Source organism: Arachis hypogaea, chromosome 17 (assembly GCF_003086295.3).
Source record: "Arachis hypogaea cultivar Tifrunner chromosome 17, arahy.Tifrunner.gnm2.J5K5, whole genome shotgun sequence".
NCBI classification, from domain to species: domain Eukaryota; kingdom Viridiplantae; phylum Streptophyta; class Magnoliopsida; order Fabales; family Fabaceae; genus Arachis; species Arachis hypogaea.
Window position 1 is genome coordinate 14,101,456 of NC_092052.1, and position 16,665 is coordinate 14,118,120.

Sequence of the window (16,665 nt, forward strand, 5' to 3'; positions counted from 1 at the left end):
TTTTATTTAGATGTGTTTTATTTTAATATTATATTTATTATTTATGTTTAAGTTTAATATATTTCTAAAAAATAAATTATATAAATATTATTAAAATTAATTTTAATTTTTTATGAATGATTTTTTAGAATAAATCATTAATTTAAAAAAAATTTCAAAACTCAAATAAAAATTTATAATATATAATTATGATAAAATAACATTAAATTACTTTTATAAATGTTAGAACCCGATTTAAACCTTAGGAGATTGTAAATAAAACTTATCCATTTGGAGAGACAAAAGCCATACTTTACACAACGAAAAAAATTCTCTCTGCTTCTCTGTCCGTAAAGTGGGGTTTCTGGCGCTGGTCGCTGCAGAGACTCTTCAAATCTCCATATTCAGTTTTCTGCTTTCAGAGTTCAAAACAAAAACAGATCACAAACGGAGTGAGAGATACGAATCCATTCATTAATTCATTCACTCATTCACTCGTTAGCTCGTCAGAAGAAATGTTCCCTCAATTCGGAGCGACGGCGGAATCACTGAGCAAGGCGTCCACGGCGGTGTTCCGGATCGGCACCGACGCTCACCTCTACGACGACCCCGATGACGTCAACATTGCCCCTCTCCTCGAAAGCAAGTTCGACTCCGAGAAAACCGAAGCCCTCAAACGCTTACTCGCTCTCATCGCTCAAGGCTTCGACGTCTCGAACTTCTTCCCTCAGGTTTCAGATCCATCTCTTCCTAAATACCACCAATTCAATAAGATTTTGTTGACCGTTATTTGGGAGCGGAAATATTCGAGTTTAATTTGCTTGTTTTGGTGATTTCTCTGTAATTTGCATGTGAATGGATTAGAATTGCCTAAAAATTTTGCATATATTTGGAGCTTGTCACACTCAGTTACATGCATCTCGGTTTGTATGGGAGCAACTATGAGTTTGGTTGAATTTCGTTAAGAGATGTTCTGGTCTATTTTGCTCATAATCCACTTGCAAGTGTGCACTCCAAAGTGTTTGCGCGCGAATTAATGTGTAGATTGTTTGCATAGATATTGTGCTTGTTGAACTAAGTTATATCTCTATTTTTATCAGAATAACTAGGGAATTTGATTTGGTTTAGTTGATGATAATTTACGAAGCTAAATTTGTTTATGGTTGCCTTTCTGTTCACTTGTAAGCGTTGATTTCTCCATCGGTTATTTATGGATTGTTTCTCAGTAGCTTGTTGCGCTTTTCATTTGTTCTCTCTCTTCATTTTGCACTCAGTTACATCTTGATTTTCATCTTGAACTATAGCAAATTTCATTTTATTTTTGGGTCTTGATTGATAAAGAGAAATTTATTTTATTGTTTTGCTGTTGATTAATTGATTTCTTTGCGTTTTGCTTGGGAAATAATTAGAGTATGCATATATATGATGTGTAGCTTTAGAAAATGATATGCTGCTCATTTACTCTTTCTCACTTTCTGTTCTCCCTCCATTTACTCATTGAACGAAAAATTGCAGGTTGTTAAAAATGTTGCTTCTCAGTCGTTGGAAGTGAAGAAGCTCGTGTACTTGTACCTCCTTCATTATGCTGAAAAGTATGTACATGTAATCAGCCTATAACTCTGATGTTTATAGCATATTCGGATGGTCGCTTACCTTTTTGTCATTCTATTCCTTCTCAGGGTCTATTTAGTGAGGGCTGTATTTGTTGTTTTATGTCTTATGAATCGTTTAAATGTAATTATTAGTCTTCTGCACATTTGAAACATGAGTTAGGTGTTAGTTTTCAGGTTGTAATTTGATGATTATACTAGAAAAATGTCCTATTGCCCCTCAAGTAGTTATACCCCAGTTTCATGAGCTATAGTATTATAGATGTTAAATTTTGTTAGATAATGAATTGTTGTTATGAGGCCATCATTCTCTTGCTTTTTCTGTTTCATTCTTTAGGCGTCCAAATGAAGCATTGCTATCAATTAATTGTTTCCAGAAGGACCTGGGGGACACAAATCCATTGGTCCGGGCATGGGCACTTCGTGCCATGGCAGGAATTCGCCTTCATGTAATTGCACCTCTTGTTCTTGTTGCGGTGGGAAAATGTGCTAGAGATCCTTCTGTCTATGTTAGAAAATGTGCAGCTAATGCTCTTCCTAAGCTTCATGATTTGCGGATGGAGGAACATACTTCTGCAATTGAAGAGGTTTGGTTAACATGTGTGCTCCTTGTCACAGTAATTAAGAATTTCCTTCAGTATGACTTAGACGACATACTAAGTCGAAGAAAAATGTCATTCCATGGTTTCTTTGGGTATAGAGTAGACTCTTTTACCCAAGAATCCTTAAAGGATTTTTTTTTCCTTCCAAGATAGTTGATTTCATCAGTTAATAGTTTTAAGGCCTTACTTGCTGAGTTCATAAATTTTATACTCAATGTGCTGCAGATTGTTGGAATATTGTTAAATGACAATTCCCCTGGAGTTGTTGGAGCTGCTGCTTCTGCATTTGCTTCTGTCTGTCCGAACAATTTTTCATTGATTGGAAGAAACTACAAAAAGTTGTGTGAAATCCTTCCTGATGTGGAAGAATGGGGTCAAATAATTCTAATTGGGATCCTTCTGCGGTATGTGATAGCTAGTTATGGGCTTGTCAAAGAATCCATCATGTTTTCTTTGTATGGTAAAGATGATAATTTGGAGGTAGATGAACAAGATTTTATTTTAAAAGAAGATACTGGTTATGCCTCTGAGAAGACTTTATCTGAATTAGCAAATATGATCTTGCAATGTTACATTGAAGGACCAGATGAGTACTTATCACGGTCAAGTTCTGCAAATATGGTTCCTCCTAAATTAGATGTATCACAGTTTACATCTTGCAGTAATGATATTGTGAAGATCCTGCTGAAGTGTACATCACCGTTGCTATGGAGTAATAACAGTGCAGTTGTTCTTGCAGCTGCTGGTGTACATTGGATAATGGCTTCTAAGGGCGATCTTAAAAGAATTGTTAAACCACTCTTGTTTCTAATGAGATCATCATATGCCTCCAGATATGTGGTACACTACATTTTATGAATCGTCTATTATATCTTTTCTTGGTTTGTTGTTTGCTTGTCTTGTCTGTTTGGCTGTATTTGCTTCTACATTCTCTATTACATTCTGTTGATTGCTATTTGATGTATTTTTTATGATTCTTTCTTGGAGAAGCTTGCATTAATTGTAGTGTCTTATGACTTTATACACGATATTCCTTTGACTCTAGTAAATTACTACTTTATGAATAAAAAGAATTATTAGATGATGTTTCTATATAGAGAAAAGATTGAACATCCAAGCCTCAGAAGGAAAATAATTTCTTCTATATATTTGATAACTGATATATTTTAAACTAGTTTTAGAGAATGGGCAATGAAAATTTGTGTAGAGGGTCATTGAAGTGATACTAATTACTGACCTTGAAAAGACCTATCTATTGTCTAAGGTTTAACTCCTGTAGTATTCCATACTTTCCTATTATTACATGCCTAAGTAAAAAAGTTAAAATTTTCTATTATATACTATCTTTTGGTTGTGCCCAAAATTTCACTTAAACATTTAAACACCATCAGTAGGATAAAAATCAGTGAATGCTAGTGAGACTGGCGCTGCAGATGATAAGTAGGATAAGGCATACAGCATACCTACTGTATCCCTTGGATGTTGGTTCTGATCATATCAGTAATTGGCTTTATCATTCAGTTTTCACATGTTAATGAGTTCTTGACACATTGTGTACTAGCTAGGTTGAAACCATGATCTATACATGGGTGCTGTGGATGGTGAGTTCAAAGATAGAAACTTCCAGGGAGTGGCTAGGAATTGTAACATGTAGGATCATGTTTGTTTCCTTTAAAAATGCATGACTTTTTACATGAATTAAAATGTTAACATGTTTTTCAAAATTGGATTCACTTCTAGTCACTTTTTGGTCAGTTGTGGTGGTAGTTAACAGAGTATGCATTGATAAACAAGATTTTGCTCAGACATCTAAACGAGAACGTTCTGTTTTGGAATGAATAACAATTGATGGTTGGTTCATTTGATTTTGAGACTAGCATAGATGAAATCACAAATTTCTTTACTTGATGCTACGAGAGGAGCATTCTATTGGTTAAAATATGGCATGGGGAGATTTATATGTGCGTGAGAGATATTTTTAGAAGATATTTGGGTATAAATTAATTTTTAACACATTTTCTATAGCATTGCATGATCTATGTAGCTAACCCCTTGGGTACTGCATTTCATAGATACTTCTCAATTTATTTCACATTTGAATCTGATATTGTCGTATTAATTATTGTTTGTTCACTGACTTTATGCAGGTATTATGCAATATTCAAGTGTTCGTTAAAGCCATGCCATCTCTCTTTGCTCCACACTATGAAGACTTCTTCGTATGTTCTTCAGATTCCTATCAGATAAAAGCGCTTAAGTTGGAAATACTTTCTTCTGTAGCTGTGGAGTCATCTGTTTCATTTATTCTTAAAGAATTTCAGGTATCTTACATCAAATCAATTGTTTATGGTTGTTCACATTTTATCTTATTGCCACAACACTGCTTTCATGGAATTTGGTGCATAAATTGACACTTCTCTTAGTGTGTTGCTAGGATTATATTAGAGATCCGGATAGGAAATTTGCTGCTGACACAGTTGCTGCCATTGGGTTATGTGCTCAGAAACTTCCAAAAATGGCAACTACATGTGTAGAAGGGTTGTTGACTCTAATTAGACAGGGTATGTGATCTTTTCATTAAGCTTATCTATTGAAGAAAATATCATGCTTCTTATGGAACAGTTGTTTGGCATCTTTGATGAATGTTGGCTGTGTCCTGTAACCCTAGACCAATTTCTATTGAATAGGTTTGGGGTTTGGTAGTAGAAAGAGGCAAAAGTTGTGACACTTTGCAGTGTTTGCCACTATCTGGACTTTTGTTGGAGCGTAACACACCTTCAATGACAGATTTTCTAACAAGCAAGTCTTATGGGATAGGATTAAATGCCTAACATCTATTTGCTGTAAAACTCATGATCTGTATAGAGGACTTCCCTCTTAGATATGTTGAGAGTTTGGAAAGCTATGCTTTATAGATAAATCTAGTTTTTTGTTTGCTTTTGTATAGAGGGCCCCTTGTCCCCATTTTGTATTATCCTTCTCATCTTAATGAAATAATTTTTTATCTAAAAAAAACTATTTGCAGAATACTTTTGCGGGGAAATTAGATCCATGGATGGAGAAGATGGTGTGTTAATTCAGGCAATAATATCCATCAAATCAATCATAAAATTAGACCCACCCAGTTATGAGAAGGTAATCCGTTCTTGCTGTCTGACACTTTGATCTGTTGTTCTTGTAATTGGTTTTAGTATATGTATTACATTAAAGTAATGGTCCATAAGACAATACGGAGATATGGGGAACAAACTAACAGGAGAATGGGAGATGGAATTTAATATCTCGAATGTAATATTGCAATTCGCAATATTTAAGTTAGTACTTTCAGTGGTTGGTACGTTGCTTGTATCAAGACTGACCTGTAGTCTTTTCACTTGTTAAAAGGTCATAATTCAATTGGTCCGTAGTTTAGATGCAATCAAGATTCCTTCTGCCCGTGCAATGATTATTTGGCTGGTGGGGGAGTATTGCTCTTTGGGTGAGATAATTCCAAGAATGGTGAGCACAGTACTCAAGTATCTTGCTCGGTGTTTTACTTCAGAAGCACTGGAAACGAAGCTTCAGATTCTTAATACAACTGCAAAGGTATGTCACTGAGTGATTTTTACACTTTCACATACAAAAATTCATTTTTATACATTTTACTTATTGATTATTGTAGTGTTTTACTTCTACTCTTCCCCTTCCCCTCTTTTATCTATTAATTGAATTTAAAGACTTAATTCATTTGTTGACCATATGCATGTGGTGTCATTGATTTGTTCAAAGATAAATATAAACAAAAGCAGATTTGTATGCCATTTATTTATTTATTTATTTATTTATTTTTATGGTTATTTTTTGCTGGGCATATGGAAGGAAAGTTATTTTTTCTGGTTGAATAACTTATTTCTAAGTCTGTTTTAGTAAGTTAAGTATGTGTGTATTATTGGATTTCTACAGGTACAAAGATTCCAGCCTCTTTTGGTTTTGGCACATTTATTTTTTGTTTAGAAGAAAGATTTCTATCCAAAGCAATGAGTTTATGTTTTGGAACGACTTTTGCTCACAGGTCCTAATTTGTAATACTGGAGAAGATATTTGGACCCTGCAAAAAGTTTGGAGCTATGTAATTGAATTGGCTGAGTGCGACATGAATTATGACGTCCGTGATCGATCACGTTTCTTGAAGAAACTTTTCTCATGCAATGTGGATTCACAAAATCATGTTGAAGAACAAAATAGTGAATCACAAAAAAGAGATCAGTCATATGTATTTGCGGAATGCATATTTGGTAGACAGACAACAGCTGTGACTGTGCCAACTGAACCCATCAATGATCGATTTTATCTTCCGGGATCTCTGTCACAGTTAGTATTCCATGCAGCTCCAGGCTATGAGCCTCTCCCCAAACCTTGTAGTCTTCCATACATTGATTTTGATCAGAATGATGGAACTGCTAACAGCGATTCAGATGAAGATGGTGATCCTAGTACATCTGGATCTGTGGATGAGGGAAGTGCTTCAGATTATAGTTCTGAACAGTCGGTTACTGCTTCAAGTGAAGCTGATGGCAGTGATGAAATTGATTCTGGAAATGAAGGCAACAACAATGTTGATCCTTTGATTCAGATTTCAGACACGGGTAATGTATCTGAAGAACAAAATGGTGGGGTTCACTCCAGATTTGGGGACTTGATGTCCACAAAGTCTCTTGAATCTTGGTTGGACGAGCCAGCCAAGTCATCTAAAGAAAATGAAACAAATCAAAGCCGAGCCCGTAGATCTTCAGCCAGAATAACAATTGGAAATATTAGAAGCCGAATTAAACCCAAATACTACACGCTCTTAGATCCAGCAAATGGAAATGGGTTAAAAGTTAATTATTCATTTTCAACTGAGACTTCTAGTGTATCCTCTCATCTTGTCTCCCTAGAAGTATTCTTTGAGAATTGTTCTTCAGAGGCCATGTCTGATATAGTCTTAATAGATGAGAGTTCTAGCAGAAGCTCAGATTCTAGTACAAACCAGACGCCATCTACAACAGAAAAGTAAGTTTCAACATGCCCTTGGCATCGTTTATTTAGTTCTTTTATAATTAGGCATTTTACAGATTTTTTTTCTGTTCCAGTACTATGAAAATCCATACTGAAAATCCAGCTATGGTTTCCATGGAGGACATCCCTTCTTTGGAGCCTGGTCAGACAGAAAACCGCACTCTACTAGTTCGCTTTCATCACCATCTTTTGCCTCTAAAACTGGCTTTATTTTGCAATGACACAAAATTCCCTGTTAAGTTAAAGCCCGACATTGGGTACTTTGTAAAACCACTTCCAATCAGCATTGAAGCTTTCAGGGATAAGGAATCCCACCTTCCAGGGATGTTTGAATACATAAGGAGGTATGTTAGTGTGTTGTTTGTTTATTTTCCATTGGATACAAATAGTTCAAGACACTCATTCCCATTCCCTGGAATTATGTACCATTTATCTGATCAAATTCCTTTGGTGGTTCTTCATACTTATCATCCCTACTTTATACTCGGAAATTGTTTGATAATGCATAAGACGACTTGTTATTTTCTACACCTCATGTAATGTAATAAAGCATCAGGGTATCCGTGTTTGGATTCTTATGACAACCTATATGCAAGACTAGAGTAAAGCTGACATAGATAAAAATGATGGAAACTTAAATTCAAAATTTGAACTTCCAAGGATGGGACACTTTTCATATTCTAAATTTAAATGGAAATCTTGTTTTGAGCTGCTGCTTCCTTTGTATGAAATTATGAAATTCGTTTTTTTATGCCAATAATGACTGGACCTGCTGCTTAATTTTGAATTGTGTTTTTATGTTTTACTGAATTTATTGGAAACATCGCTTTTTAGTTTGATCTTATTTTTCAAGAACCTAGAATGATTATATTTTTCCTGTAAGAGATAATACAGCACATCATAGAATTGCCCTCCTAGTTTTTTACCTTTGTGGGGAAGATATTAGTATTTATTCTTGTACGTCGTTCCTTTTGTTATTCTCATTTCATCTGTGGATGTTCTAAATTTGGTTTTTGTGCATTAATTTGCTCCCAGTTGTACCTTCACTGATCACCTTGTAGAGTTGAACAAGGGCAGCAACTCTCTGACAGAGGACAAATTTCTTGTGATCTGTGAAGCCTTGGCACTAAAGATGATGAGCAATGCAAATCTTTCTCTTGTATCTGTAGATATGCCTGTTGCTTCCAACCTTGATGATGCATCTGGTTTGTGCCTGCGTTTCAGCAGTGAGATCTTGAGCAATTCCATGCCATGCTTAATTACAGTCACTGTTGAAGGTAAATGCTCTGATCCATTGACAGTTTCTGTAAAAGTCAATTGTGAAGAGACTGTATTTGGCTTAAATTTCTTAAATAGGGTTGTCAATTTCTTAGCTGAGCCATCTGTTACCCGCTCATAAGTCAAATATCTGATGGGAAATTCACAAATATTGATCTGTGGAAAGTACTTAGAGAAACCTGAGGAATATGACTACTCGTGTGGGGTTTTTGTCTTTGGTGAGTTATTTCGCTTTTGGGGATCGGAGTGGTTGTAATTTAACATTGTATTGTTAGTCTTTTACTTTCTACAGAATTTGATGTCTTATTCTTAATTCTTTTTAGTGCTTCCATTGTCTTCCCATAAAGTAACTGGACTGCTGCACTTTAATACATTGCACCATTAAGTTTTGCTAGCGGTAAGTTTTCTGGTTTATGATTGGCTTTGCAAGCAAAGATCAAGCATCTTGCATAACCAATTCTGCCCAATTGTTATTGACACGTACTCTGTACTAAACTGCAATCCTAAAATTCAATGGAAATCATATTTTTCGAGTAATTTAGACGTCTCTAGTTTAAAGACCCTCTAATTTTAGGTGTTTTATAACAAATGTTCTATTACAAAAAAAAAAAAGAAAAAAATTGTCATTAAATCAATTACTTTGTATTTTTTTATATTTATACCCATTGATTTATATATTTTTCTAATTAATAATTAGTCATCAAAATAATTAAACATGTCATAGTAAAATAATTAAATTTATAATAGACAAATAATCAAATTTGTTTATTTAATTAAAAAATTAAGAGATGTTGAATATGTATTTTTATACATGGTGGTTGATTAGTGCTTAATTTTTGTGTACCCGATGTTATAAGTAAGGCGTAATATGGCTAAAACAAACTTAGAAAACTTCCTTAAAGTTTACGAGATAAACTCTTGTAATACAAACTTTATGCGAAAATGCGCAGTTGAATAACGTGTTTTCAAATATTGACTCTGATTTATTATTATCATAGGGATGTTTGTTTTTTTTTCCAATTAAAATGTTCCTACTATAGTATTTTTATGGAATATTGTCAGTAATTTGCAGAAGTCGTAGCCATCGTTTTACCTAGCATTGATTAATCTTAATCTTAAAATGATAATGCTAAAGAGCACTTGAGTAGTTGATGCTCCCAGGAATGCAACCTAATCATAGACATACTAAGAAAAGATATTCTTAGTGTAAAGTGTAACTTGTAAAACGTGTATGGTACGCATTGGAAATAATAAATTAATCAAACAATGGATTCATATAAAAATTTGGTGTTTTTTTTAAATAAAAGTAATTTAATGTTGTGATGTAAATTTTTTTTATCTATTAAAAATAAAAGTAATTTAATAAAAATATTTTTTATTTATTAATAATGTTTAGATATAACAATATAAAAATATTTTGTTTATTTATTATTTTAAAAAATAAAAATTGTAGCTTTTAAAATTTATTTTTAAATATTTTTTTTAATTTAAAAAAATTGTCAAACAAACTAAAATTTTTAAAACATGGGGCTTAATGACTTCATTTCATAGTTATCAGAACCGACCCGACAATCGACCCAGCCAGATTACTGCGTTATTGGTTCAACCGGTGGATCATAGATTCAACCGATTGACGCAGTCATAATTAAATAATTATATAAAATTTAATTTTTTATATCAAATCAACTTATTTCTTAATTCATTAATTAATTAGTATCTATTACATATTCAAATATATGTTAAAAAATATTAATATTAATAGATGTTATATAATTATCAATAACAAAAATATGTCATTGATTAATAAAATTTTTTTGCTTATCTTTTTTAATTTAAAGATATTTAACAAAGTTTAATTTTTATTTTAATAATTATATATAATTAAAAAATAATTCATTTTAAAAAAAGTAAGTATAAAATAAAAAATAAATTAAATTAATATGAACACTATTCATTAGAATAAAAAGATAAAAAATATCTTAAATTTACATGACTAAAAGAATTAATACACAAGTTATTAATTAGGATATGTCAATAGTTAGTAATATATTTATTAAAAGTTATTATATAATACAAAGAGAAAATTTGTACCAGTGGTTGTAGGCTCTTTTGCATTCAAGTTCGAACCCCAGCAGCGCCTAATATATATTCTCAATTTTTGAAATTGAGTGATGCTGACATCAGCGGGTCAACCGGTCCAGTTTGAGTCTCGGTTTAAATTGGATTTAACCAAATTTATTGAATTTAATCAGTTCGTTTATTTATCCGATTAAAATGTTAACTCGAACCAATTTAAAATTCGATTCACCGATTTTTTAATTGAACCAACCGATCCGATCTGGATTTGATAACTATGCTAGCTGGGATATATATATATATATATATATATATATATATATATATATATATATATATATATATATATATATATATATATATTCAGCAAAGCTACATAAAATATATACTTGTCAAATATATTTGTCATCATTAACTACATGGACATTATGCTACATTTTTTGCTACTTCTCAAACAACAAATAAAACTGACACGGTTGATGCATTGCCACTACAAGAAAACAGTTCTATTGTCATGCTTTTAAAGCATGGCAAAAAGATGAAAAAAGTGTGGCGATAATTTTTCGCCATACTTTTTAAACTACTGATGCATTTTTTAAAGGGTCACATCTGCTAGCGTGGCAATTGTTCTATCGCTATGCTTTTGGTGACCTATCGCCATGTTTTATTTTTTGCCACACTTTTGCAGATTGCCACGCTTAAAAAGCGTGGCCGTATGTGAGAGATACAGCCGTGCTTTCAAAATGTGGCGATAGAGAGATACGGCCACGTTTTTAAAGCGTGGCGATAGCCTTATCAAATTAAAAAAAAAATTATTTTTCTGACTTTATCTTTATCACTGCACAATATAAAATTTTAGTCCTTTTTAGTATGCAATTTTTATTACAAGACAAATTAAACAGTAATTAGTGACATATATATTTTTTTTATAATTATTTTACACATTAGTACTCAAATACAAAATAAATCTTGAGTTCAAAACTTTGATTTCTCAACAAGCTTCTCAACTTAAGTATAAAAGCATAGAAATAATCAAATAGCCAATACATCATCTCTATATATTAGTCCACCCAAAAAGAAAATATTAGGGCACTCTTTTTAAATAGATAAAAGAACAGAAGAAATTCAAAAATTTAAAATTGCAAGTCACATTATATATAATGAATTCTATGCTTATCATCTACCAACTAACAACAAAAATGAAATTCTTTAAATAGTATAAAATATTATTAAGTGGACAAATTAAAGAGAAGAGTTAATCACCAAAAATGCTCTCGAATTATTCAAATGCTGACAAAAATATACTCGAATTTTATTATCGATAAAAATGCCTTTAAATAATTTAAAAACACAACAACAATACCCAACAATAAATATATATTTTCAAAAAATGCCTTAGAGATTGAATTTTGATGTGATTTTTTACAAGTATAATTAAAAAAATGAGATATTATTATTCTTAAAATTTGGTAATTTTTTCTAAGTATATATTTTTTTGTGATTTTTTAAAGTATTATTTATTAACAAAAAATATATATACTTAACGAAAAATCACCAATTTTTATATATAATAATATCTTATTTTTATAATCATACTTGCAAAAAATTGTATCAAAATTCAATCTCTAAGGTATTTTTTGAAAATATATATTTACTGTTAAGTATTGTTATTATGTTTTTAAATTATTTGAAGACATTTTTGTCGATAGTAAAATTTGAGTGTATTTTTGTCGGTGTTTAAATAATTCGGGGGCCTTTTTGGTGGTTAACCCTAAGAGGAAACAGAATAAATATCCTCTCAATTTACCATTTGTTCAAAAGACAGTGTTTTTTTACAATTCGAAAATTTTTAATTAATTTCTAACTTTTTAAATAATTGGTCTAAGCGATTCCTATTATTGATTTAAGCAGTTTCTGTAATAAGACTAGTAATAAGAACTATTTAGACCAATTATCAATTAGAAACTAGTTAAGGGATTTTCGAATGGTGAAAATATACTTCATCTTTAAAACAAATGTTTAGGGACCTAAACGGACATTTACTTGAAAATATATAATGCTAAATAGCCTACAAAAGTAAAAACCATGCAAGACCTTCAATTTCTGAACTACACCAGAGTTGTACAGTTGTACACCATTTGATGAGACAAATATGTTGATTCATAATAATATGAAAAAAGCTTTTTCACTGTCACAATATGTGCTTTCTTGAGACCAGGGTATTCCTCGGACCAGAATTGCAAATTGACTTGGATTTGGAGCTGACCCAATGATATGTCAGTAAGGTGCCTATATTCCTGATGAACACAAATAAATCCTGATATCAAAATAGTTTCTCTTTATACTATTGTCTATTGTGTGTAAACATGTAATACATAACTGGATAAGAATTCACAGTAAAGCATCTAGCCCAAGTCTCAGTTAGTTGTCTACTTTAGTTTTTCACAAAATGAAACTGATATAAATGAAAACGGATTAAGAACCCCCCATCCCCCAGAATCAAACAAATAAAGCAATAGCAATTAGTTAACAGTGATGGAGGACAGTGATGCATATCAAACAACACTATGGAGGAGAAAACAAATCAATAAAGCAATATCAATTAGTTAACAGCAGTAGTTGGAAAAAAGAAATAGCTTCAAAATGAACGAGAAGAAATCAGCAAACTGAACAGATATTACAACAATTAAACTAACTTCACATAAAAAAACATGATAATTAGTTAATGCGGCCAATAACTTCCAACAACACAAGTACTCAAAAAGAAATTATTTAATTTTAACACTCAATATATTTGACTGGTTTTAGAAAAGTTGCTAGCAAAAGCTATGCAACCACCACAAATAACTCATTATTCTGTAGATATTTGAGGAGCAATAGTTTACACTTTGTGCTGCCTCAGAAGTTAGTTTTCTATCAATTCTCTTACTTTATGCTTTCTTCTTGCCAGCTTCCATTTATTTCTTCTCTGCTACGCTTGTAACTTCATTTACTGCACTATTTGTTTCTTTCGATGGTACTTTTCCATTGAATTCATTCTCAGTAATATACATTTAACCTTACTCGAGGCCAATACACTCTAATTAGTAATTTCTATAGTTTGATAATCAACACCCTTCCACAGTGCTGACTAGTTACTATAAATTGCATTGTAAATAGGCTTGTCGATGATGACTGATTTTGTAATGCCAATGTACTGAGTGTATATATAATAGTACATTGAAAATGTAAAACAAATAAACTTTAGAATTAAAAAAAGAAACATAAAAACATGTCATTGATTCTTCCAACTGTAATTAAGATAATTTTATCAACAATTCCAGACAAAAAGAAGAAAAAACTAACAAAGTTCATTTGGGATCTATCTCACATAGTTCCCGCAATTAGCAAATTAGGCTAAAAATGATAAAAGAAAAACAGAATTAAACAATAAACCAAAGCTTGACAATTGCCATGCATAATTTCTCGTCAACTCGGAATGACCAAACTTGAACAACATCATCCTTTTCTAAATTGTTAGCCTCTGCAACTTTGACCCAATTTGATCTCAGAATATAGGATATGCTAACTTTCTCTGACTCTGGTCCCTTGTGCATGAACCACTTAATCAAAGTCAACTCAGTGATTTCCAGCGAGGGTTGGATCAATTTCACCTTTATTCCCTTTTTCTCCTCCAGAATTTCTAGTTCCGTGGGAAGCAAGAAATCTTTGTCCTTGACCTGCTGTGACGGTATCGAAAGCCGGTTTTGTTGCGGATTCAAATCAGAAAGATATAGAGTTTTTTGAATGAGCAGAGTGATCCTGCTGCCACCCATATCACTTATCAAGTTCTTGAAATTTTGTGGCAGTTCAGAGGGTTCTTGGTTTTGGTTGACTGGTTTCTTTGATTCTCTCTTGGACCAAGAATCCATTGAGCTAACGGTCTTCTTGGAATTCTTGTTCGAAACCCGTTCTTGATCGGCACTGGGGCTGTTTCTTTCTTGGTTGACTGGTTTCTTGGAAGACTCCTTTGAAACCTGTTCTTGGTCGGCACTGGGGCTTGAATTTGCAGCACTACTTGAAGTCTCTAAATTAACTCTCTCTAAGAAGTTCCCGGGGAGGTTAAACAGAATATTAACAACTTCAAGTTCATTATCGTTGAAATCAAACTGTTTATTTTGAATAGAACAGTCTGTTTTTGTTTCCTTGATAATCATCCTCTTGTCCTCCTCCTCGTTAGCCCCTTCAAGACAGTAACCAAAGGCGTTTGCTGCCGTTCTTGCCTTCCTCTTGCTTGAGAAGGGCACCTCAACTGTAGAATCATCAGAATTCCTCTTGTTGGATGAAGATCGTGGTTTGCATTGTAACCATTGGCAGCGTAGTTTGGCTTTATGCGTTTCCATTCTTTTCTTTAGCAATGAAGATTGAAGAGAACGTGAGTTTGGCACAAGTTTGGAAAGTAACGTTAATGTGTATACTTCATTCAATCAAGCACCTCTTGTTATAGTATGTTAATTTGTTTGACAGATTAAAATTAAATCTTTCAATCAATCAGTATCTTCTGATTTAAGAAAAGATAAGTTAATTTCAAGATTTCAAAAGATTATAAATAAGATAAATTAAATGAAATAGTGAGAAGATAAAAAAAAAAAGATAATCAAATCTCAGATTTAAAATTGATTTCATAGAGATAGTGTATCTTTGTAGAACAATGGAAAAGAAAACAGAATTTGATTCGTTTTTTTGGCCAATTAAGTGAACTGCATCTTCTATTATCATTGCTCTTATAGTTTGTTATTATTGCAATTGTGGAAACCTGTTTTTGTTCCTGTTACTTTTCTTTTTTTTTTGAAGAATGGAAAATATTGATTACAATATGTGGTAGACAAGAACAAAATATGATTTTGGTGATTTTATGAAAGAAAAAAAAAAAGTGGCTAATTTTTTCCATCATGTAAATGGTTTGTTTTAAATTAATCCTCTTGAAGATTCGGAATGCAGGAATTGTTCATAAAAACTAACAATGAGAGAGGGCCATTTACCATGCCCCTTCTTTTTTTCCTTTTATATATATATATGTATTTTAACTGGGCGTTCATGCTGACTCTGATTTTTGCCATCTCATGCATCTTGGTAAACCCTGTGAACTTAGGTGAAAAGAAAATGATTAATTCCATCATTCAACTAACAATAGTTAACTGGGGAACAAATTCAAGGGTTTGAATGTAATTTAAACTCAATAAAATCTGATATTAGAGTTTTTTGAACAACAATAGGTGAAGCTAAACAATTGTGTTTGTCGATAGGTGAAAGATTTATGCACAAAGGATCAAAATCATATATACTCCACGGTTGATGATAGCAGAGACATCAATTGCCACTGAAATTAGAGTTTTTGAACAACACATGGTCGTTTTGAGTAACTCATATTTTTCCCTTTTTAATTGACCGTTGGTTTTAGGAGGAGAATCATGTCTCTTAAAAAAATACAGCTAAAAAATAATAATAATATTAAAATAATAATAATAATTGAGTATATATGGCTTGTAATGACTGCATTTTGTGGATTACTGAAAAATTGGCGGATATAAAAGTAATTGCGGAAACTGGTTGGAAAAATTGGTTGACATGGCTTCAATTGCTACATTGATGCAGTCTATGGTAACAACAATTACTATGTTAAAAATATGAAGTGCATATGGCAAATATTGTGGTAGCAGGTACTTTTGCATTTTAGTAATAAGGAATGATTAGGCCGAGTTAGGTAATTCTGTTATGGCTGCTATAGGTTAGTTGCATTATAGCGTTTCTATTCAATTTTCTGTGTTACAGCATAGTACTATATACTTATCCTTTGTGTTTGTGAGAAATCTTTTGAGTGCAAACTGAAACAGAACTTTATGAATACATAAAGAAAGCTTCATCCTCTTATTTAGTTTTCTGTCATAAATACATGAAAATACTTATATTTATGTTCGTTTGTATTTTCATTTTCTTAATTCTTCTTAACAGGGCTGTAATATATGTGCTGCAGGATACTTATGTGAAGATATTCCAAATTGTTTCAGTAACAGCTTTTCGAGCTGCCTTGAACTTCCAATTCC

At 32.3% G+C, this 16,665-nt stretch overlaps 1 protein-coding gene across 1 annotated transcript; it reads left to right on the forward strand.

Annotated features, from left to right (window-relative positions):
* Positions 1-249: 249 nt before the first annotated feature.
* Positions 250-8,852, forward strand: LOC112764040 (AP3-complex subunit beta-A). The gene is made up of 11 exons (XM_025809561.3): positions 250-710; positions 1,495-1,571; positions 1,927-2,176; positions 2,417-3,031; positions 4,339-4,512; positions 4,626-4,752; positions 5,217-5,326; positions 5,576-5,776; positions 6,243-7,222; positions 7,303-7,572; positions 8,264-8,852. Exons 1-11 carry the CDS (start codon positions 495-497, stop codon positions 8,625-8,627), a joined length of 3,384 nt encoding a protein of 1,127 aa, XP_025665346.1. The 5' UTR covers positions 250-494; the 3' UTR covers positions 8,628-8,852.
* The last annotated feature ends 7,813 nt before the right edge of the window (positions 8,853-16,665 follow it).

Excerpts from the sequence above, each read along its gene's own strand:
- LOC112764040 (XM_025809561.3), top strand. The coding sequence starts at position 495 with ATGTTCCCTCAATTCGGAGCGACGGCGGAATCACTGAGCAAGGCGTCC. Across the intron at positions 4,513-4,625 it reads TTATTCTTAAAGAATTTCAG|GATTATATTAGAGATCCGGA; the intron begins GTATCTTACATC and ends GTGTGTTGCTAG. Across the intron at positions 7,573-8,263 it reads ATGTTTGAATACATAAGGAG|TTGTACCTTCACTGATCACC; the intron begins GTATGTTAGTGT and ends ATTTGCTCCCAG.